Source organism: Synchiropus splendidus, chromosome 1, assembly GCF_027744825.2.
Source record: "Synchiropus splendidus isolate RoL2022-P1 chromosome 1, RoL_Sspl_1.0, whole genome shotgun sequence".
NCBI classification, from domain to species: domain Eukaryota; kingdom Metazoa; phylum Chordata; class Actinopteri; order Syngnathiformes; family Callionymidae; genus Synchiropus; species Synchiropus splendidus.
In genome coordinates, this window is record NC_071334.1 from 44,660,759 (window position 1) to 44,682,732 (window position 21,974).

General features: G+C 40.8%; 5 protein-coding genes across 7 annotated transcripts; 3 read left to right on the plus strand and 2 right to left on the minus strand.

The window, feature by feature from the left end:
• The first annotated feature begins 79 nt into the window (after nucleotides 1-79).
• On the plus strand, nucleotides 80-6,162 carry rhof (ras homolog family member F). 2 transcript variants are annotated; one of them, XM_053848661.1, is made up of 5 exons: nucleotides 80-945; nucleotides 1,093-1,180; nucleotides 4,696-4,805; nucleotides 5,623-5,757; nucleotides 5,833-6,160. In XM_053848661.1, exons 1-5 carry the CDS (start codon nucleotides 832-834, stop codon nucleotides 5,995-5,997), a joined length of 612 nt encoding a protein of 203 aa, XP_053704636.1. In that variant the 5' UTR covers nucleotides 80-831; the 3' UTR covers nucleotides 5,998-6,160. The 2 variants fall into 2 exon arrangements, with proteins under 2 accessions (XP_053704636.1, XP_053704718.1); XM_053848743.1 differs by having other exon boundaries at nucleotides 900-945; nucleotides 1,347-4,805; nucleotides 5,833-6,162.
• A 435-nt stretch (nucleotides 6,163-6,597) lies between these two features.
• Nucleotides 6,598-12,997, minus strand: tmem120b (transmembrane protein 120B). The gene is made up of 12 exons (XM_053848396.1): nucleotides 12,846-12,997; nucleotides 11,398-11,516; nucleotides 10,341-10,457; nucleotides 10,207-10,266; nucleotides 10,026-10,121; nucleotides 9,872-9,961; nucleotides 9,731-9,796; nucleotides 9,586-9,647; nucleotides 9,271-9,363; nucleotides 9,063-9,127; nucleotides 8,891-8,959; nucleotides 6,598-7,445 (listed from the first exon to the last, which is right to left on the minus strand). Exons 1-12 carry the CDS (start codon nucleotides 12,921-12,923, stop codon nucleotides 7,329-7,331), a joined length of 1,032 nt encoding a protein of 343 aa, XP_053704371.1. The 5' UTR covers nucleotides 12,924-12,997; the 3' UTR covers nucleotides 6,598-7,328.
• LOC128749167 (MORN repeat-containing protein 3-like) lies at nucleotides 12,948-15,041 on the plus strand. The gene is made up of 6 exons (XM_053848533.1): nucleotides 12,948-13,068; nucleotides 13,684-13,843; nucleotides 13,915-14,069; nucleotides 14,136-14,292; nucleotides 14,362-14,546; nucleotides 14,611-15,041. The coding sequence occupies exons 2-6, from the start codon at nucleotides 13,699-13,701 to the stop codon at nucleotides 14,725-14,727; spliced, it is 759 nt and encodes a 252-aa protein (XP_053704508.1). The 5' UTR covers nucleotides 12,948-13,068; nucleotides 13,684-13,698; the 3' UTR covers nucleotides 14,728-15,041.
• A 1,393-nt stretch (nucleotides 15,042-16,434) lies between these two features.
• Nucleotides 16,435-18,227, plus strand: LOC128752818 (MORN repeat-containing protein 3-like). Its single transcript, XM_053854461.1, has 5 exons — nucleotides 16,435-16,700; nucleotides 16,775-16,932; nucleotides 16,993-17,149; nucleotides 17,215-17,399; nucleotides 17,464-18,227. The coding sequence occupies exons 1-5, from the start codon at nucleotides 16,562-16,564 to the stop codon at nucleotides 17,572-17,574; spliced, it is 750 nt and encodes a 249-aa protein (XP_053710436.1). The 5' UTR covers nucleotides 16,435-16,561; the 3' UTR covers nucleotides 17,575-18,227.
• Nucleotides 18,228-18,509: 282 nt separating this feature from the next.
• Nucleotides 18,510-21,513, minus strand: orai1b (ORAI calcium release-activated calcium modulator 1b). Of its 2 annotated transcripts, none has more exons than XM_053854462.1 (2): nucleotides 21,030-21,513; nucleotides 18,510-19,837 (listed from the first exon to the last, which is right to left on the minus strand). In XM_053854462.1, exons 1-2 carry the CDS (start codon nucleotides 21,141-21,143, stop codon nucleotides 19,280-19,282), a joined length of 672 nt encoding a protein of 223 aa, XP_053710437.1. In that variant the 5' UTR covers nucleotides 21,144-21,513; the 3' UTR covers nucleotides 18,510-19,279. The 2 variants fall into 2 exon arrangements, with proteins under 2 accessions (XP_053710437.1, XP_053710438.1); XM_053854463.1 differs by having other exon boundaries at nucleotides 21,023-21,092.
• Between the last annotated feature and the right edge of the window lie 461 nt (nucleotides 21,514-21,974).

The following is a 21,974-nucleotide window of genomic DNA, read 5'->3' on the forward strand; positions in this document are numbered from 1 at the left end:
CTTTGTGGCCTTCAGAGCAATTCAGTGATTGTAAAACAGAAGAACCAGTATTTGTGTATTATTATTATTACTATTATTATTATTATTATTATTATTATTTGTGGAAAATGTGTATTAAAAAATCAATTAAAGTTCCTTAACCAGGATTCTGAACCAAACCTAAATTATTGCCAATTATATAGATGCTGTTATCTGACGTTTTCATCCTGAAATGAGGCCTGAACCGCAAAATGTCTTTCCAAGAATCAGTCCCCACAAAGATAGCTATACAAGTACACACACACATACTACTAACTTTCAATGACTTCCATATTTTCCACAACCTCTCACGTCAAACCTCATCATCCAAAACTGAACCAAACCAAAATCCTTTTATGATGACTTAGTTGTTTTGAAGTCTTTATCCTCAAATTGAGGCTTAACCTTTTGGGGTCTGCCGAAAAATGTCCTCACAAGTCTGTGTGTTTTTCCAAGGGTTAGTCCCCTTGGAAGTATATAGCTAAACCAGGTACACGCACACACACACTCACACACACACACGCACACATTTAAATAAACGGCTTGCAACTGGTCACACAGAACATGAAACCGAGGGAACTGGGAAGGGTCACACCTCTACACGCAGAGCTCTTCTTACTCAGTAACTTTCAGTATTATACAGAGGGAACTAACGTGATGTGACAGGAACAGGAAGTGGAAAACAAAAAAACAGAGTGAGCGCTTGGGTAGAATTAGTCAGTTCCTCTCCTCGACCAGAACGACATTCATGTCACACTGAGTGAGGAGGAGAGCACAGGCACCTTCGTGCTTGAAACTTTCTTTCAAGACAGGATGACCCTAAATGGAAGTGCTAAAATAAATGAGCTTAAAATTGTGATAGTGGGAGATGGAGGCTGTGGGAAGACATCTCTGCTGATGGTTTATGCCAAGGGAGACTTTCCAGAGGTGAGAAATGAAGATTCTAACACACCACAATCATGAAAACACCTGTGTATTTGAGTGACACTTGAAAGTCTTTCACTCTGCTATTCTGCGATGCTATACACAGCTTTTCTAAATACATTTTCTCTCCCATTTGCCCTCATGAAACAGAAATATGCTCCGTCTGTGTTTGAGAAATATGTCACCTCCATCTCTGTGGAAGGAAAAGTCATACGACTAAACCTGTATGACACTGCTGGTAAGAGATGGTGTTTTACTTGAGGATTTACAGTTGTGAATGAGTGTCTCTCTGGATGTCCTCTTTCTAGAAGTGAATCACAGAGTTCAGATACTGTGTCAGGGATCGTGACATAAGAGTGGGTCTTTTTGGGTTTTTTTTTTTTACTTTATTTTCTTCTTCCTAGAGACCATCCAACCGAGCCGCAACAGAGATGATGAGACAAGCAATTGTGATAACATTTTTAGAACAATGTACAATTATGTTCAAACAATGAGGACATTTAACATGAAGAAATCACAATAAAAAGATTTTAAAACTAAAATGAAGATGTACACACTGTAAAGCTGAAGTCGTAATAGTGAAACTAGTAAACATTTTGGCACTAAAATATGGACATTATGACGAAAAGCATGAAGTAAATAAGGAAACATTTTGCAGCAAATGATGCATCAGATAGAGAACCATGCTGGTAAGGCATGGCATCACACACATACAGGTCCAACAGGTTATTTATCAATATAAGTCATCTTTTTGTCATGGCTGGATGACACAGCCATTCAGTTCAGTACTATTTCATCCTACATCTGCACCGTTTTCTAAAATGAAATAATTGAAGCATTTTTACTCTTTAAAATGTGGTTATTGTACAGATAAACATTTAAAAAAATCTATCTATATGTACATAATTAAAAATATATATGCACTATAATGTTTGAAGCACCGATTTTGAACTCTATTCTAATTAATAAGACACCTATTATTATTATTATTATTATTATTATTATTATTATTATTATTATTATTATTATTATTATTATTATTATTATTATAAAGCACTTTCTTAGTTGTTGGGATCCTCACTGACCATGGGAATAATGCTGATTCTGATTCTGACGTCTGGATCAATTGGAAACCATCGAACAGCCCTAAAATTACATTGAATTATCCTCAAAGTAACTGCTGACCCTATTACTAAAAGTTACTTTTTACTTAATGTATTACAAATTATAAAGCGCATACCTCCACCATGTCACTAATTTTTCGCCTGTGATGTGTATTTTCATCTACATCATTTGTGTTAAAAATATCCCGAGTGGCTAAATTGGCGGCAGGTGGCAGTAGCGTTAAGCTGCTCCATCAACACAATCCCAGCAGTAGCTATGAATACATGAGGAAACCGTTCTAAACTTAATGTCATGCCAGACACATGATTTCTTTCTGTGAGCATTTCAGCCTTGAGCCCCCACTTTTTTAAAGCCAGTCAAGTGAGTGGAAGTCATAGAAATGAATGTAAAAATCTTGAAAACGGGCACGTCCACATCAGCCTCGTCACTTCCAACCAGCCCTGAAAGTTTTATTGAAATACATGTTATTCATCTTACAAACAAATAAACAGCGTGTCTATGTTCTGCATGTCTTCACATGGTTTATGTGCTCGTACAACTCAGTAATGTGCATGCAAACGCCGGGAAGCACATGACCCTCGCAAACGACTGGATGCAAGCGCTCATTAAAAAGTAATGCATAAATGAGACATACAACAGAAGAAATGTTATGAGCACAAATTTCATCCTAAATTGCTTAAATGCTTAAATGGTTTGTGAGTTTTGATATCGGATGGAGTTGGACGTTAGGCTCCTCTGCTCTTGTTCTGCGTATAACTATTGACAGATACATTGGAAGCTTAAATGGGGTACTTTTAATAAGTTACCATTATGTCTCGTAAAATAAGTCACTTAGAATACGTAAGAGATATAAGAGATAAGAAAAAATAACTGGTTACTTGCCTGGGATTGGCACAGCTCTCTGCTGCCACCCTCCTCTGGAGGACAAAGTGCAGTAGAAGATGTCTGTATTGAAAATAATACCACGTGATGCAGTGCCAAAATTTATACCCCTTCAAAAGATGTTCCAATATTAATAATTTATTCTGAGAATCTTTCATTAAACAATCTATAATGAAATACCATATTGTGAAGATTCAATAGCATGGTGTTATATGTTGTATGTGTTGTATTTTTCTTCTTGTCTTTACTTGTTTTATAATATTTCTGTGAACACAGTTTAAGTTGAATTTAAGACTTCTGATTTTTGGCCAGGTGGCCCTTGACAACAATCATGTTATATGCCAGAGGTGGGCAATTAAATGTCCGAAAGGGCCACATTACAAACTGTAACAGTTGTGAGGGGCCACCATCAAAAGAAAGACATTGATGACTAGAAAGCATGACAGCAAAATATCCATAATATATACTTATGTAACAAGGACAAAATGAACCTAAAAAGATTAAATGTAAGTAAGGATATTAAGAGGTGTAAATGAAACCTATTGAAATATTTAATTTTATATGCATTTAATTTGAATATAAATCAACTTAACTATGGACCAGACGTATATGATCAAGATAAAAAGGCAGTTTATTTCAAAATATACTTTCAATATTCCTTCAATGTATTTTGAGGAACAAGAAAAACACACAACATGGCCAAGGTAAATAATATATATTTATATTTATATATTTACTGCTCAAGTGGTGGCAGTGGTGACTAAAGGAGAAAGAACAAACAAAAAAAAAAACAGAAAAAAAATTACAACATATCAGTTATAGTTTTCGTCTGACGTAAAAAGGGCCACGTAAATACAGGCGTCGGGCCTCATGTGGCCCCTGGGCCGCACTATGCCCAGTTCTGGTTTATGGTATAGACACCCACAAAATTGAACTGCCGTCCCCGACCTTAGATTCAGCTAAAGTTTCTCTGTCCAATTCTATCAGTTTCCTGCACTTTGGTTTCATCCTGTAGTCCAAAAATCAACATGTGAGTTAATATGTGACTAAGTTGTCCATGTTAATGAGTAAGTGTGTGTGGACACTGTGGGCTCCGTAGTGGACTTTCAGCTGTTGATCAAACAACAGCTGGAACTGTCTCTGGTGACCTGTGACTCCAGATGCTGGGACATATGAAGATGAGTCGACGGAATTCATTTCATTACAGTTACAGGTCCCAGAGTGAGTGAAGAGAGGCTGATTCATGTAGTTATGACTTAGACTTAGACTTATGTATGACCAGTACCGTAGTACTGTACTGACTAGCAGTTGTCAGCACAGTGCAAACATGATATGGAATAAGCGTATGTATTGTGCCGTGTCCTTCCCCAAACAGTACACACTCAGGGCTCTCTGTTAACTTCAAAAATGATTAGTCGTAAGTCAATGTTTTGATGTTGTCTCCCTTTATTCTTGCTGTAAATCATCCTTTAAATATAGTTTACCTCAGGCGGAATAGAGATGGTTTATCTGGCAGTGGAAATGTGCTCGTAGATACAAAAAGTTAAAAAAGGATAGAAGACAAAATTCGGGCTACGCGTCTTATCCGTGCAGCAGTGTATGCATGCGTTTCATCAGCCAAAAGGAAGTTGATGTCAGGATGTGGTTCAGCTCTTCACCCAGAGACTGGTATCATCATCACAGTCAACGCTGCAGCATCTTTTTCAACAAAACATCCGTCTGAGCCTGTGCGTTTTGCCCTCCCAGGTCAGGAGGACTATGACCGATTGCGGCCGCTTTCATACGTGGAGGCCAACTTGATCTTAGTTTGTTTTGACGTCACCAACCCCACCAGCTTCGACAACGTCATGATAAAGGTAAGAAGGATGCAGACATCTTGGTTGTAATAAACAGGAGCCCTAAACGTATGTGAACCTCAGAATGGCGAGAGCTGACATTAGGTTCTTCATCTCCTCTGACTTGTTCTCACTTCTAGAAATGATCCACAAGAGGTCAACATAAACATCAGAACACTCATGCACCACCACAAGCCGCACTGCAACAGTTCAAACAGTCTTTGTGGTGAACTGTTCTCACAAAGTTGAATAGTGTATTATAATTACTTCATTTGAAAAAGTAACTCTAAATAATATTGAACAGAGAAAAATCCAATTTAATCTTATTTCAATATCTTAAAATATAGTTTGTTTCAGTTAAGTAAATAAAAAATATGTGAACTGATAGAGGTAATTGAAGACTGAAATGCTATTTTAAATTGGTTAAATTATAGTTTTTCTGCCCTTCACTGATAATCCATTGGTGATATTCAGGTTAAAAACATAAAATATACCATGTAAAGAATACATCAAAATGTTGCCATAGCGGTTTGTGCTGCAGCCTCACAGAAAAACTCCTTTGAATCTGGCATGAGGATTCTTTGTTTTTTTCTGGCTAGGGTTTATTTTTCCCTTTGGGTTTCCGTCCAAAACCCCTTCCACAGTCAAGGGAATATCCTGAGATAAAGTGATGACTAAAACGATGACCTGTCCAGGGTGTCCCCGCTCTTCCCCCCTGAGTAGCTGGGACAGACCTCGGTAACCAAAGACGTCAGACGTATATGTTAAGTTAAAGACTAAATATACGATACGTAGTGACCCAGTGGTAAGTAATAATAATTTTCTTCCCTGTCTCCAGTGGCATCCAGAGGTGCGGCACTTTTGCCGGGATATTCCCGTCATCCTGATTGGCTGCAAGACTGACCTGAGGAAGGACAAGGAGTGCACTCGGAAGCTGAAGGCCATGAATCAGAGTCCCGTCACATACGCTCAGGTGACATCTTGCTTTTATCTCTCACCTCCACCCAGAAACAGTCTCTCACCCTGGTATTTCCCGGGTCACCCGTAGGGCGTGGAGGCACAGCGGCAGATGAATGCACAACTCTACCTGGAATGTTCGGCCAAGTATCAGGAGAACGTGGAGAACGTTTTCAAAGAGGCCACCAAGACGACGCTGGCCTTCCAGAGGAAAAGGAGGAGGCACAAGCGGAGGAAAAAGTGTGTGATTCTGTAAGGGATCTTGCAAGAACAAGAGCCGTTTCGACTCAGACGTCTTTGAAAAAGACACACCTGTGGAAAGCTGAGAGACTCTTTTTTTTTCTTTTCTATTTTTGTATCAAGTACTGTCCATATTCAAGTAAAGAAAAAAAAACTTTTGTGGATAATGAATGGTCACCATTTTTTCACTTGTCAGGCATTAGTTGTGTAACAAACAGGACAGGACCCAAAAACACCAGAACGAATCACACCAGGAGGTTTTTGTAGAGAAGCTCTGCTCCAAGTCTGTGGTGAGTGACCAGGCCATCTCTGAAGAAGCTCTTACCTCCAGTCGGAGCAAACTATCAATGCCTTGTCAGACCCGCAGCAGCAGCAATTGTCCTAGCTGGTGCTCTATGCAGAATAACCTGGTAGTACATCTCCAAACGTTGTATCGGATGAGAGGCTGAGCGCAGACTGAGGCCTTCTGAGGTCCTCCTCTTTTGTTGGTCAGATGCGCCACCTAGCGTTAAAAACAGGTGTAGCAGGTTCATAACCAAAACTAACTATCGACAATCGACAGTTGGGAGACAATGGTGAGATAAACCCACAAATGAAAGACATCCAGATTTGGTCATAAATTATTACAAATGTTTAATCCCCTACGTTAATTCAACTTATAAAATCACATGACTAACAAGACCTTCCTAATGTCAGTACAGTACCAGCATCTCGAGCAGCAGTTGAACAGAATGATGTGCTTGTGCACGTTTATGAAATAACATTTGAAAGTGGAATATTTGGGCCGATTTTATGAATGAATGACTCCTCTACATCAGCTAAATTGTTAGCAGGAGGCTAAAGAAAACAAAAATAACAACTAGGGACGAGTTTGCATGAATGAGGCGAGTTGTTGACTCGAAGATGTTTTAACAAAGACAGCAAAGGCGCATATGCAAAAGCATTAAGAGGGGAAATGATGTTTAAATTAATGGGGAAAAGAAAGATGATTCCAGCACAACACAGACTTTTGAACATTTTAAGGCGCAGCACTGAGTCGTCAAATCGCATTTGAGCCGAAACCATGGTGACCAACATCCTTCACTGAAGTCTGTGGCACCAGCAGGAATCACTCGGGTCTTTAAAGGCAGGTTTTCATTTTGATAACCACCTTCTTTTAGTTGCATATGATTTAGACAAAAGCTCTGACTAAAACTCTCTGAATTCCCTTCAACAACATCCAGGCAAACCATCACTCGTGAGAGGATCGAGTGGGGCCGTGCTTTGGAGAGAGATCCCTTGTTCCCTTCAGATACTTCCGTCTCATGATGATACACCGACTGGCCGTGTCGTCCTCAGAGTGCATGCTCAGTCCTTTTTCTGCAACTTGTCCTGATTCTTCTGGATTTTTTGGTGGACTACTTTTAACGTGGTGAGGAAATTTCCCAGGAACAGGACCAGAAACGTCAATGCCAGCATGAACACCTGGGATGCACAAGAGCAGACAATATTTGAGGTTCCACTCTGACTAACAAGGTTTTGGGGTTCAACATCATTGAGATTAAAAAAGTAAAGTCCTGAACAAAATAGGTGTTAAGAAAAGGCTGCGTATTTTGTTGTTCACACAGTAACGGAAATGCCAGGGTCCACGGTTTTTCACTTATGAAACAATCTCCATCCCTGAATTTGAATATCTGCCGATACAGATGTTACTCCAATCCAATACCAGATCTCTTATTGTAGAGTGGGTATTCGTAAAGGCAACCTAAAGCCAGAGAAGGTAGTCAGCAACAGGAAAACCCCTATCCTAAAAACAAACCAGCAACTGTAAATTCCTCAAATTTAGAGTCAATATTTATTAACTTTCCAAATTCAAATCCAAATCCACAGATTCTCGAACCTTTTGCAACTGTATTTTGGCCATCGCAGTCGCCATATTTGTTTACCGCCGTAATCTTGCGGTAAGTCGCGACACTGCTATTGATGGGATGTCTGAACACAGGAGGAAACCGCAGATAAGTTCCAAACTTTAAAGAATGGCTCACAAAACTAACTCATTGCTTTTTAATCGGAGGAATATTTGGCGCTTCCCCCTCCCCTCCCCGCATCCCAGCGGACGAACACACAGCCCATTCAGAATGAGAGCAAAATAGCTTAACAGGGATGAAAATTCGAGTCGTTCTATTGATTTAATCAAGCGACCAGCCTTTATATATGTATTGTTTGAATGAATGAACGTTGTGGTTGTGAAAGTTAAAAAAACCATCACAGCTGAAACAACTGCAGGCTTCTCTGGCAAAAATATGTGAAAAAAGATGGGAGACACAAGGCCGTACACATGATGGCTTAAAGTAAAGGACAGAATCATAAAAAAAATGTTGTTATTATTATTATTACCATTTTTAATTCATCAGGGTCTAGCCAAGTAAAACAATTGCCCAGGGGACCCCTGCAAATATTCCTCCTAATCTGCAAATTTAGATTATATTCGAAAATTACCGAGCGGAAAAACAATTTCATGTAAACCAGTGAGATGACACCACGAGTTGGGTATTGAACAGGCACTAATAATACATTTAGGGCGTCCTGCTGAGAAAACAGGGCGTCCGGTTTTGAGTGCTGCAGGGCGTCCATTTTTTCAGGTTTTGCAGTGACGCCCTCTAGCTAAAAGCCTACGTGAGTTGCCGGCAGGACTCCTGGCTGACTTGACCATGTCCGGCCACAAGGTTCAAAATCAAACACATCATCACCAGTGCTTTAGTCCTTCTTCCCTGCAGTGGGTGTTATGAGGTCATTTGGATGGAAATACTACAAACAGCCAGTGGGGAGCATGTTAAAAGGACTGACCAATCCAACTGGTGGTCAACACGACTTATCAAAGTACCATCATGTTTGTAATCCACTCCACAGACATGGCTTCAGACTCCTACCTGCCACTCTTTGCAGTCCTCATGTCCAGCCAAGCGAAACAGGGTCACTGAATTATACAGCTGCCAAAACTGTTCAAGAGGAGAAGGAGGGCTTAAAAACAATGCACCGCTGAGCCTGTTGCACAAACACACGTCTAGTTGTTTTAAAAAGATAAAGGCAGTTTTAACTTACATGGCCAAAAAAGAGGAATGGCAGAAGAAAAGTAAGGCCTCTCCACATCCAAGACTGGAAACCCTCTAAAAATGTTGAATAAATCAGTGACAAAAGCCTCAGACTGATGTGTTGACTGCCAACCTTTGCTCCATATTCTGGACATGGAGTCGCAGGTGACCCGAGTTCAAACGATTACTTTTGTAGCCAAAAATAGCAGTGAACTCACCCACTGTGAGGTCCAGCTGATTCCGCTCTCCTAAAGCTCGCAGCCTGTACAAGCAGCCGCTCTGGTAGTAATACTGGAGGAACTGGAGGAAGCCTGAAGAGAAGACAACCCTGAGTTCTGCAGGACTTCAGTTGGACGTTAGAAAAATACAATGACTGTTCATAGTTAAAATGACGATAATTCAAAGTTTAAGCTGTGTCATTTGTCAGAGACTCAGAGTGTAGCCACTGTTTATCTTTCTAGAAAGAAGTCCAGTGGTGGCACGGGCATGTTGAATAAAAAAAGCATTTACAGACAAAGAGTGGTATTACTCACTTTGATAAATGGAAAAGGCAAGAAACTGGCTTCTGAACATCTGATACATGGGACCCTCTGGCCTGAGCAGGGAGGGACGGTCAATGAATGATATGAGCAGACTTTATCTGTGGAAATGCCACGACCAAAATTCATCAAGACTCACCAGGTCAGCATGACCCCGGATAGAAACGTTGACACGTAATGGTGGGAAACCCACCACCCTTTAATCCTGACAACACAGGTCACAAGTGTTGGCACAAGCTGGCGATACACAGTGGATTAAAACAGGGGTGTCGCATCTCACCGGGAACCATTGGTCATGAGGATACTTTCCCTTATCGTCAAAGTGCAATAGTACCACACCAGCAAAAAGTTGAAGATTTCGTCAGTAACTCTTAGAAGGAAAGAAACTATTAGAATTGCAATTCATCAAGTTGAAACAGGCATATGTTCTGTACCGGTAGTTGAGGAAGAACAGGCAGGTTATGGCTCCAAACATTAATATAATTGTTAAATAAAGCTTGAACTTCTCATACTCGTCCTTGTACGCAAACCTGGGGGTAAAAAAAAAACAACAATTTTGAATGATGAATCCAGTAGACCAAAGATTTCTTTGAACAAAAAAAAAAAAGGTCTTACTTTGCCTGATTGCTGAGAAGAGTGACGTTCACATTACCCAGGACCAGATTTAGATATAGCCTAAAGACACAATGGATCTTTTTAAGGAACCATTACAACATGAGAATCATCAGGAGAAACGAATAAATACTGACCCATTTTTCTTTGGTAAATATGCCTCCATATCAAAGAAAACATTCTCCTTTTCTTTAATTTGAGTTTCAATGTCAGCTATGAGCTTCAGTTGATCCCCATCGCTCGATTGAGAACACCTAGGACCAGACACAGACGGTACATATCAAAACACGGATGAAAATCACAGGGAATTTTAGTCCTTGTCCTCTGTCGAGGGTGACGTAGGCCATAGTGTTAACACTGCACATAAGGAGGACAGACAGTCTGCAGAGATGATATGCAATATGTACGAAGAGGTCCCGGTAGGACCTACCACTTTATGAAGGTTGTCGCAGGACGAGTCATGTTTTATCCATTTTATCTGGCTAACTAGGTCGCAGGAGACCCGTCCTAGCACCCGGTAACATGTTAGATAGGTTGACTGGGCAATGTTTTTCGCCTGACTCGGCTGTATTCTACCAAAAGCACGATAGATGAAAACGAGGGAGGAAAACGCAATGCAAGAGCATCTGATACATATATACAGTTTGCATTGAAAGAAAACAATCTGCTGGACAGCTGTTGCATTCAATTATTCTGTGAAACATTAACCAAATTCACACTCACAACCTGGCAATGGGATTGGAGATAAGAATTCTGCATTTCGTACAGTTAAATAGAAGTTTTACGGTTGGTGTGACGGATCACAGCGTTGTTATCCATTCTTGATTTACTCAATGGAATTGTGCCATTTTCTGTCTTCTACCAGGGACAAAGCTACAGAAATAAGCTTGGGACCCACAAGGAGAAGCAACACACCTTTCCCAATTATAATTATCAGAAATAGCTGCAGCAGCATGGGTCTCCTCAGATCCTTCAACATCATTGCACATCCTCCCTGGCACCATTCCTATCCACATGGTTAACCACATATATAATCTAAACCTTAAAGACAAGCTGTATTTTGGAAAACCTGTCACAAAAAAACACTTTTGCAGCAAAGATATGGAGCACAGTTCGGGCAATGTGGCTTAACCAGTTACTGACTCGAGACCAGTATAGAAGACTTCCATTTGCTTACTTATTTTCAACACTCACTTGACTAAACTGCATCGTAGATCTTTGAGGCATTTTCTCTGTTTACTGATGGCGTTGCTGCATGTTCCCTGCAGGCTTGTGAGCTCCTCCAGTTTCTGTCTGTAGATTTTGTGAGTTTCCTGGGAATGTAAATAGAAAGCAAATAAGTATTCATCTCAAAAAAACAATGGAACATCGACCTACAGTCTTAAAACTCCCAAAATAAGACTATAAATATACCATATAGCATAGTTATCACCGGTATGTATCTATCCGTTTCACTTAGCACAGTGAATAAAAAGGCTTTTAAACACCTATTGTGTTTGATTTTCAAACTTAAAGAGGGACCAACAAGCAACATCACTGTTGAAAATGACATCTATATTGTTTCAGTTGTTTGCTAAGCAGTTAAAATGCGTTTGCTACTTATTGATATTTTGCAGCAATTATTCATATGGCTACATAGGAAAATAAAACAAAAGTGCTTAAGTTTTCAAAAGTAAAATTTCGCAGGTTGAATCCTTCACTACAGATTTGTCTTAACATATACAGTACTGTTCAAATGTCAAAATTCCAATCTTTGAAGTGTCCTGATTTGCAGGACATAAATAAATCTACTGGATCTACTTGAGCTATAAAAAGAGGATCCTCTTTGGACATGGCAACAGTAGATAACATTTAATATAAATATCAACGATGAGGTTATGACGCTGATAATTATTGTCAAGACCAATACATAATTTGTATTTTGGGTCTCCTTTGGGTATTGCTGTTTCCTCCACAATACTCAAGGCAGATGTCAACTTAAGACAATTCCAAAAAAGACACCAACAACAGCCAACAAAGAGCTGAATCGGGAGTCATTCATTTTAGTGACTAGAACCAGTCACGCTTTTACTTCTGTCTGTACTTGCTAAACACCGATCACACACTCGGGTGACGTAAATACAAATGAAAATTTATTTCCCAACAAAAAGTATCTGAATATCAAGGACAGGTGGTAAAACGGAGATCTTTATCGTTGTCAAGTTAAAGCTCTACTGTACTAAGTTAGCCTGCTAGCTGGCGTGTGCTAACGCGCTAATGCTGATGCTGCATTCAATGGCTCGGTGGAAATCGTTCAGAGAGCCAAACTTCCAGGTTTCCAACCAGTTTGAAATATCTAAAACAAGGCAAGAGAGCAAGAACAAGTCAGCGCAATGTGCTATAATGGAGTGTCTATTTCTGATGACTGACAACGGACTATACGGCTAACGTTAGCGACTTCTGGGTTAGAAAGAAATGGGGAAAATAAATTTTATCTTAATATTGTGAATAGGAAAATGATCCCGTGATGACTTGTTTGTAACTCGTTGCCTTGTTTGAGGACGCGCAGCGAATGAATGGCAGCGAGGACCCATTTAAAGTCATGTATCAGTTCCAGTAGCAGACTAGCTTGACTACAGGCGCGCGACGGCTTGTATGTTCACCTGCAATTGCTGGTATTCCACATCAATTTCCTCCCACTCCGACAAAAACTTGGGCTTAGACATCGCGGCACAGTTCATGGAGCAACGAGGACGCAGTCAGGGTTCCGTGAGTGTCCGCCGCATCGCGCACGGGCAGACTGTCCAAACGCAAGGCGTACTGCGCCTGCGCATATTGAACTGCAAAGGACGAGCGACGCTGCCCCGGACTCCGTGAAAACACTTTGTAAGTCTTTATGTAGTTGTATCAGTTATATCCAAGAGTGGTGTTTTCATTTACAACTGCATTTCATAGTCACAGGTTTGGTTACAGCAAAAAAAAAAAAAAAAAAAAAAATCCAACGCAAGTTCAAAAGGCTGGAATGCAACACTTGGTTGCCAGGTTACGAGGCTCCACTCTTTGTGGCCAAGTAAAGTTTCTGTCGTTGAATCAAATGCACTTTTTGTTTATCATGAATCTGCACCAGGCTTACTCCAGAATCCCGGCCAGTATTCTATGTAAGTGGTCAGCCTTGATTTAGTGAACAGACCTCGAAAGTGTTCAGTAGAAAGTGTTGGTAGTTAACATGTTTATTAAAAATAAGGTAAGGATTAATCTACACCAATTTATAATTTACTGGCAGAGTGGGGTTAGGCGATAAAAATACTTACCAACTAACATGAATGATATAAAATCTTGGCTTTATACACAATTATACTGGATAAACAAAACAAAAATAGGCTAGTCAGGTTTGTGTAATGTTCCTAATAGTTACATTTCTGCAAGCTATAGATGCCATCAAAAAACTTGACATATGATGTGCAAATTTGGTGTGATAACTGACATTGTGTCTTCACCCAGGTATGTGGTCCAGCAATGCCTTTCCTTAAAACGTTGAAAACAAACCCACCGCGCTCCACACTTTTGAATATCAAAACGTGGAAGTCTGGGTTGCGTCACACTGTTTTCTCTCTAAATGGAGACGAATACAAAGGAGAGTGGCTGAACAACAAGCGACATGGTGAGCCACTTTACATATTCAGGTCAAATTATAACAGTGACTCATACGCCTTGGGATCATCACTCATCCAGGGCATGGAACTCAGGTGTGGAAAGAATCCGGTGCCATCTATAAGGGAGAGTGGAAGTTTGGAAAACGTGATGGATTTGGCACTTACAGTATACCAACTGCAGGAAAGGCCTATGAAAAACAGTACTTTGGTTACTGGCAACATGGGAAGAAGCACGTGAGTATCGAGCGAACGTTGCAGGGTAGACATAGCATTCTAGCGTTTTGTCCTTTTTTTTTCCAGGGACATGGCACATTTTATTACAGCAATGGGGCGTTTTATGAAGGAAACTGGAGGGAAGACCAACGCAGTGGCCACGGAACACTGTACAGGGAGAGCTATATCTACGAGGGACAGTGGCAGAAAGACAAGTTTCATGGACACGGAATCATGCTTTTAGGTAATTTCTGACTGCAGAGCCAGGAGATGGATTATGTTTGGTATTGCTGACTTTTTACTTTTTCCAAAGCAAATGGCAACCGCTATGAAGGGTCCTGGGAAGAGGGAGAGAAAAATGGACATGGCAAGTTCTTCTATGCTGACGCAGGCCTGGTTTATGAGGGATACTGGCTGAACGGAGTGCCAAAGTGTGGCACCATAGTCGCTGATCCAAACTATTCTGCACCATCTCCATTAAAGTTCTCGTTTCCAGAGGTAAAAATTGTCTGTTTGCAGATCCATGTTGATGCATCTCTAACTAGTCATTTCTTTTTATAAGGTTAAACTGGCAGATGCAACTAAGGTTTTACAAGAAGCCAAGTCCGTCTTGATGACAGCTGACAAGCAAGACCGTCTCAACTCTGAGCTATTGAACATAGAAGGAGCGCAGCATTAGACTCAAGCAGCAGATAGATTTGCGCCAAACCACAAACCACCATAGCTTTCGAAAACGCAGTTCAAACAGAGTTCTTGTTCAGATTTGAAAGCTGACTCCAGATATCTGTATGAATTTTGAAAATGTATAGTGAAAAATTATTTTCTGGCAAGTTACGTGCACCAACCTCATCACGGGAAAATGATTATTATTTTCCGTGAATGAAGACATAAATGGAATCTTAATAAAGCGCCATCACGCTCCACCATGATCACTTTTTTGGTTCAGTAATTACCATCCAAATGTAGCTAAACTAATAAAATATAGGTATGTATAGTGAGCTCCATGTCTTGTACATGTAACACTCAATGCCAAATAAACATTACAAGGCAATACTCCTGTTCTCTGTGTGGTTTCAAGACTAGTTATTGTAATGTTTTCATTGCACTGATGATTGACTTTCTTTTGTTTTTAGAGGTAGTTCCTGATACTTGTCATGTAATTGTATAATGATTAGTGGTGGGACTTTTACAAGTTCATTACGATTACTTTATTACAACAACAAACTCCTTAAAAATATATAAGAATTTACACTCCCATCACAATTTCCGCAATTTCAGTAATGTTCAAATGTCATAATTCCAATCTTTGAAGTGTCCTGATTTGCAGGACATAAATAAATCTACTGGATCTACTCGAGCTATAAAAAGAGGATCCTCTTTGGACATGGCAACAGTGGATAACATTTAATATAAATATCAACAATGAGGTTATGACGCTGATAATTATTGTCAAGACCAATACATAATTTGTATTTTGGGTCTCCTTTGGGTATTGCTTTTTCCTCCACAATACTCAAGGCAGATGTCAACTTAAGACAATTCCAAAAAAGACACCAACAACAGCCAACAAAGAGCTGAATCGGGAGTCATTCATCTTAGTGACTAGAACTAGTCACGCTTTTACTTCTGTCTGTACTTGCTAAACACCGATCACACACTCGGGTGACGTAAATACAAATGAAAATTTATTTCCCAACAAAAAGTATCTGAATATCAAGGACAGGTGGTAAAACGGAGATCTTTATCGTTGTCAAGTTAACGCTCTACTGTACTAAGTTAGCCTGCTAGCTGGCGTGTGCTAACGCGCTAATGCTGATGCTGCATTCAATGGTTCGGTGGAAAGTTCATTACGATTACTTTATTACAACAACAAACTCCTTAAAAATATATAAGAATTTAATTCAATTTAATTCACTTTAACAGTCTGCTCTCCGGACAACACGGAACCTTTGTAAGTGCCAGCAAAAACACTCCCATCACAATTTCCGCCAGTCGTGCTGCAACAGTTAAATGTTTTCCATCAATATTAATGGGCGCGATGCTGGAGGCATGGCTGCCAATGTGTGCCGAACAGCCATTCGGACCTCTCACCACCGCCATCATTTCTGAGGGTCTCATGCTCAATGACACAATGGCAGTGATGGAGCTGGATTCAAACTGTCAACCCTCTGATTATTGGACCACCCACCCAAGCACCTTTGCCACTGACAACTGTACGACAAAAAAAAAACCTTTCTAGCTTTGTGTTTTGTTGCTGTGGCTGAGTTTGACACCCATTGGTTCATGTTCTGATAGCTCCTGTTGCCTCCATTGTGATGCAACACAGAAAAAAGTGGTTGTTTTAGCAAATGGCTTTGATGCAAAAGATACATAAGAGTGGGAAAGTTCTTAGGACAGCACATAGATTACCTATTTAGTCTTGGGGGAGGAAATGTGATCAAATATGTAAATATGTAATTAAATAAAATCAATCAATATAAAACTCTCAATGGTTTACAAAGGGACACACAGTTATGCCATTTATCAAAGGAATAAAACAATCCAGAACCAAATTGCTGGAGTTGAAAACATTAAAATGCGGCTTGCGGACGACCATTTGCTCACTTAATGGGGACAAATACACCGGCGGCTGGTTGGACGACAAGAAGCACGGTAAGATGCTGCTTTTTTTTTTTCTGAATCCAGCAACAGCTGCACTCAGTAACAACACCAAAATCGTTTTAAAGGAATTGGAACTCAGGTGTGGAAGAAGACTGGTGCCGTTTACAGTGGCGAGTGGAAATTTGGAAAACGTGATGGATTTGGTACCTACAGTGTTCCTGTGTCGGGGACAAATAGCTATGTGAAGAAATACTATGGACAATGGGAAGATGGGAAAAAGCATGTAAGTGTGTGATGAATGACTGTTCCATGCTCCACTGTTCAACGACAACTGTTTTTACAGGGCCAAGGCATATATTACTATAGTAATGGAGCATTTTACGAAGGGGAATGGTACGAAGACGAACGTAGTGGAAAGGGAATACTGTACGATGACAATTTCATCTATGAGGGAGAGTGGCTGAAGGACAAGTACCATGGAGATGGCACCATGCTGTTAGGTATCCACAACGCCAACTATCATTTCAAAGTAGTTCTGCTAAAATATCTGGCATTTGTGTCCCAGCTAATGGAAATTGCTATAATGGCCCCTGGAGAAATGGTGAGAAGCACGGCTATGGAAAGTTCTACTTTGCTGACTCAGGACGCCTTTATGATGGCGTCTGGGTCAACGGCATCGCAAAATGTGGAACCATATCAAAAGATCCAAATTACGAGCCACCATTTCCAATGAAGTATGAGATTCCAAAGGTATGATGAGGATAATGTATCCATTACAAGTGCCTGTGATTTTAATGACACTTTTAAATCACAGATTGAGCTGGAGGATGTGGAGACGGTTTTGGATGAAGCCATTGCTGCTCTGACTGGAGAGAAGGATGAAAAAGACGCCGCCAACTCATCACCCAACGCAGAGAATGGCTGATCAAGATCTTGAGGATGTGTCTTCCATTTTGCCCAAACACTATTTTAAGTCCATCACCTCTCGTCTCAGAGAAGTCTTTGAATTTTGGCGCCTGGAAACTGAAGCCCAGGTAAAATTGTACACAGCTTGAATAACAGAACTTTTTCCAATTCTTCGGTGGGTTTTCTCCGGGTACTCCGGTTTCCTCCTACTGAACAAAACATCTCGGTAGGCCAAAGTGAAGGGGAAGTGTTTAACTTTTTCTTTTTGTTTTGTTACTTGAGGGACGTTGTATTGGGCTGTGACAACCGACTGACTCGTGAAGAACCAACTGTTCTAAATACTACATATGAATACAACAAAAATAACATTTTTAAACTGTTTCTCTCTTGTAAGTAGACAATCCCCACTAATGTTGGGCGGGGTGTTGGCAAAATTGACCATAGCACATCAACTGTTTCGTCTCAGACTTTAACCCTTGCGACATAAGTTTGTTACAAACAACTCAAGCATCTTCAAGATGCTGAGTGATGATGTTTAACTTTTTAGAATAAAATAGCTAATAAATATTCTTGGTGCTGGATCACGGTTCACTTCAAAATATTGATCTGTGAGTTTCATTGCTACTTTCCATTCAGCACCATTCTTCCAAATAAACTTTGCAGTTGTGGACAGTCATGGGTATTTTTCAAAAGGTATCTACGTATGTTCTTCTAATCGTGATTTCCTGATTACAGCCATGGTGGTCAGTATACTCAAAAATGGTTGTAACTAATGTAATTATGCAAAGTCTGCCAGTCTGAATGAATCCATGAGACTCGTCACCAACTCCACATGATGGAACAGCAGGTGGCAGTGTCATTCTGGATGTTGCTAGCACGGCACACAGCAGGTGAGAAAGAACCAGACCTCCTGGCTCTTGTGTTCGGATGCTTTGTGGATCCAGATAGTAACACCATGTGTTCTTTGTCCCGTTAACATTAACTCAATATGTGAGTGAAGTCTGTGGGTCCATTTTTTAATTATCTAGCAAATACTCTGACATAAACACCAACAAACACATAGCTTTCCAGGGTAAGGTATTAAATGCATCGTACCAAAAGCAGGCAGACTTTATTGGCGTGGAGGTGTAGATGATGACAGCTCAGGTTCTCACCAGGATTTATTCCCCGGCACAGATGATTTCAGCGGCGATGTAAAAGGATGTAGTACACATTCCCGGCCTAACGTTGGCATTCCAACGTTATAACAATACATGAGGATGGCACAGTGGCGTGGCATGACAGACGTAGAAACAGAGACCTGTGCTCAACTGCATGGGTGAGAACCCTCTACTGGGTAAACGAACGATCATGTTAAAGAACCAGAGAAATAAGGCTTTGTTGAAAATAACATACATCTTATTTACAGAGATCAGAAGTTCAGGTAAACATTTGATCAGTGATACAAACCATAATATAAGAATACACTAATTAAATATCCTGTGAAGCAGTCATATATCACTCAACAAGTGCATGGGAAATTAAACAAGTCGAATATGTTGTTTAAAAATAAACAGCACAGTAAAATAGTTCCAGTGACATCCAAAAAAGGAGTTATTATAGGAGAGTGTGGATGAGTAAGCCCTCACACTGAGAGCTATATTCAAATGAGATACATCACTGTCAAACGTGTTAGTTGCTCTTGGGATGTTGGTTGATATTGTCCCACTTAAAAGGTGAATAGTTTATGGAAAATGTGAACTGGGGGACTGCAACATGGAAGACTCCCCTCTGTTGTCCAGCTCATTCTGCAGCCTGGTGAGATTGGATAACTCTTCCAACTCTTGGAACTGTCGGTCAGTCTTATGGCTCACCAAAGAGCGGTAAAAATGCACTGCAAAGACGATGAAGATCAATCCAAAAGGGACCATGATCGACGTGGAGGTGATGGCAGCGGCCACGCCAGCTGAAACGGTGTTATTGTTGGACTGTTTGGGTTTCACAGGTAAAAACTTCACCCAGCAAAGTAGAACCACCTCTGCTAGAAAGAGCAAAGTTCCGATGACGGTGGAAAAAGCCCACGCCAGTTCAATGTGTCTGTGCATCCGCTCGTGTGGAGACTCCTTTACTGAGTTGAGGTTGTGGACATTGCTGACCGCCTCGATGTTTGGCAAAATGCAGGTGCTGACCATCAGCGCGAAAAGGTGGACGGCAACGAGCACGGTGGTGCAGGCACTGAAGGCAATCAGGAGAGCTGGTGGATAAGGATAGCTGTTATCCAGCTGAACCTCCACCATGGCCACCTGCAACCAACAAACATGAGTCACCATTAACCATAACCAACAGATAGAATAACATATGAAGAATTGCAACAACTATTTTATTAAGCCAATGTGGATTGTTGAAGGACGTCAACAACCCCTGACTCAGGCATTAATCCCCTAAACCTGTGTCTACCAGACAAATTCAAATAAGTTTAAGGTCCAATAATATAGCATTTCAGTCAAGAATAAGATCATCCCGAAACAGGACCAAATTCACAGTTCAATATATATAATTATCATTTTTTAAATTAACGCTGGTAGCATTTCCTCGAGTCTCAGGACAAGTCACATACTGCTGCAGCAGCTCTGGCTTAAAGTAGTAGCTTGTTTGTTTTTACCCGTTGTGGAGTTCAACATCCTTTACTACAAGGCACAGACAGCAGCGGTGGGGTTCAGAACTTAAATGACTGGGAGGACACTTTAACTGCTGGAGCAACAGAGCCACGACAGCTGACATGAAGAGCCACAACAACTTGTGTCAACAGTCCACACCTGCTAGGCATCTAAGGTCATTGCAGCGCCATCTACCGACACTGGTCATCAGCCTTATGACCAGTGACTTGGATAACAGGTAGTCGTGACAATACTCCTGATAGTAACCCTGTACAGCTCTCATAGAAACATCACATTATACTCTAGTTTGTGTGTCCCTGTGCCATTTATACAAGGTCATTTTAGTTTTCATAGTTGGCTTTGCAGTTTCCTTGCCAAAACATCACCTCTAGCAGGTTCTCTAGCACAGCATCTTATTGTAACGTGATGCTTTTGTTGAATTTGCACACAGTGGGACTAATGAGAACAGGCGTCTACTGCTAACCAACAGCAGAGCGACTTGCATATGACAAAATATGATGTTCTGATGACTGATCAAGACCAAACGCAATAGTCCTCACAAACTGCAGTGTCTGTTGCCTCTGTGGGGTGAGAACACATTCACCTAAAAAGAGAAACCTCGATGATTATGTCATATATCATGGAAGAAATCGTTTGATCTGTGGACTACAAGTCACCTAACATCACCTTGTAGGCATCTACATTCTGCTGATATCTTCTCATGATCTCACTTTAGAGCATACAGCGTCGAATGCAGCGCGCCACACACGAAACCAATGTCACCATTTTACTGAGTGAGCGGTCTATAAGTCTCCTAAACACAATAATTACCAGTTACCATGGCAAATCCAGAAAGCAGCGCCGAGGTCCGACTCGAAGCCTTCAGCTTGGCCCGGCTGAGGTACAGCTTCCTCCAGGACAGAGCCTGCAGCGAATGCTCATCCAGACTCATGTTGCACTGCTGGAATGGACCGGACCGGCGAGGCCGAACAAGTGCGCTACTCCCTCACAACACGACCACCACCACCAACACTCAACATTCTAACCACGGACAAAAAACGCTGCCAAAAAGTCGACAGGCGAAAGGCGAGGAGTAGTTTGTCTCCGACAGTCTCGAGCGGCGTGTAGCGAGCTCGAGCCGCCTGCACCTTACGTAACCCAGAAGTCTTTGCGGTCTGAAGGAAACATACGCTCCACTAACTGATGTGTGATCAAGCCCAGGGCTATGTGCGCACATTTGTCTGACTACATGCAACAAAGCATCGATAAACATGAGTAACTGTTGTATGTGTACAAAACCCAGCGCATTGTTCAGTTAAAACGACCAACAACGCCATTCAGTTCACGTAAATATTACGGGTGCTACTGTCTCTTTAAATTAATTGTGCCTTGGTCTTCATTGACGCGAATTGATCCAAAGGCCTGAATTGTCATGTTTGTAATAACCAAACATTTGCACTACATATACCCAAAGGTGTTTGTCTTTTAACTTTTTTTTTTTTAATTATACACCGCTACATTATGCGTTAGGTGTCTGCAAGCGAAACCATCTGATGCACAAGTGTTAATAAACTCACTCGTGTGCGTCCTTGATCCACCTGGTTCAGCCCAAACGTCTTATTGAGAACTACTGTATATGGTTTCACATGAACGTCATGTATAGCTGGGCTAAATGGATTTCAACTAATATGTTAATGGTGGCAAAATGCGGACAGATGCAATAAATGATTTCTCAAAATATCAGACAACCAATTTACTCACTCAAGTAAATGTGATATTAAAC

What these genes read in the sequence shown, in the direction of transcription:
- LOC128752818 (XM_053854461.1), top strand. Translation starts at nt 16,562, where the DNA reads ATGCCATTTATCAAAGGAATAAAACAATCCAGAACCAAATTGCTGGAG. An exon ending in GTTGGACGACAAGAAGCACG is followed by an intron (nt 16,701 to 16,774) that starts GTAAGATGCTGC and finishes ATCGTTTTAAAG; the next exon opens with GAATTGGAACTCAGGTGTGG. An exon ending in AGATGGCACCATGCTGTTAG is followed by an intron (nt 17,150 to 17,214) that starts GTATCCACAACG and finishes TTTGTGTCCCAG; the next exon opens with CTAATGGAAATTGCTATAAT.
- rhof (XM_053848661.1), top strand. Translation starts at nt 832, where the DNA reads ATGACCCTAAATGGAAGTGCTAAAATAAATGAGCTTAAAATTGTGATA. An exon ending in CCAAGGGAGACTTTCCAGAG is followed by an intron (nt 946 to 1,092) that starts GTGAGAAATGAA and finishes CTCATGAAACAG; the next exon opens with AAATATGCTCCGTCTGTGTT. An exon ending in AAACCTGTATGACACTGCTG is followed by an intron (nt 1,181 to 4,695) that starts GTAAGAGATGGT and finishes TTGCCCTCCCAG; the next exon opens with GTCAGGAGGACTATGACCGA.
- tmem120b (XM_053848396.1), bottom strand. Translation starts at nt 12,923, where the DNA reads ATGAACTGTGCCGCGATGTCTAAGCCCAAGTTTTTGTCGGAGTGGGAG. An exon ending in TGGAATACCAGCAATTGCAG is followed by an intron (nt 11,517 to 12,845) that starts GTGAACATACAA and finishes TTACATTCCCAG; the next exon opens with GAAACTCACAAAATCTACAG. An exon ending in TATTTACCAAAGAAAAATGG is followed by an intron (nt 10,267 to 10,340) that starts GTCAGTATTTAT and finishes TTGTGTCTTTAG; the next exon opens with GCTATATCTAAATCTGGTCC.
- LOC128749167 (XM_053848533.1), top strand. Translation starts at nt 13,699, where the DNA reads ATGCCTTTCCTTAAAACGTTGAAAACAAACCCACCGCGCTCCACACTT. An exon ending in GCTGAACAACAAGCGACATG is followed by an intron (nt 13,844 to 13,914) that starts GTGAGCCACTTT and finishes TCACTCATCCAG; the next exon opens with GGCATGGAACTCAGGTGTGG. An exon ending in ACACGGAATCATGCTTTTAG is followed by an intron (nt 14,293 to 14,361) that starts GTAATTTCTGAC and finishes CTTTTTCCAAAG; the next exon opens with CAAATGGCAACCGCTATGAA.
- orai1b (XM_053854462.1), bottom strand. Translation starts at nt 21,143, where the DNA reads ATGAGTCTGGATGAGCATTCGCTGCAGGCTCTGTCCTGGAGGAAGCTG. An exon ending in TGCTTTCTGGATTTGCCATG is followed by an intron (nt 19,838 to 21,029) that starts GTAACTGGTAAT and finishes TGTTGGTTGCAG; the next exon opens with GTGGCCATGGTGGAGGTTCA.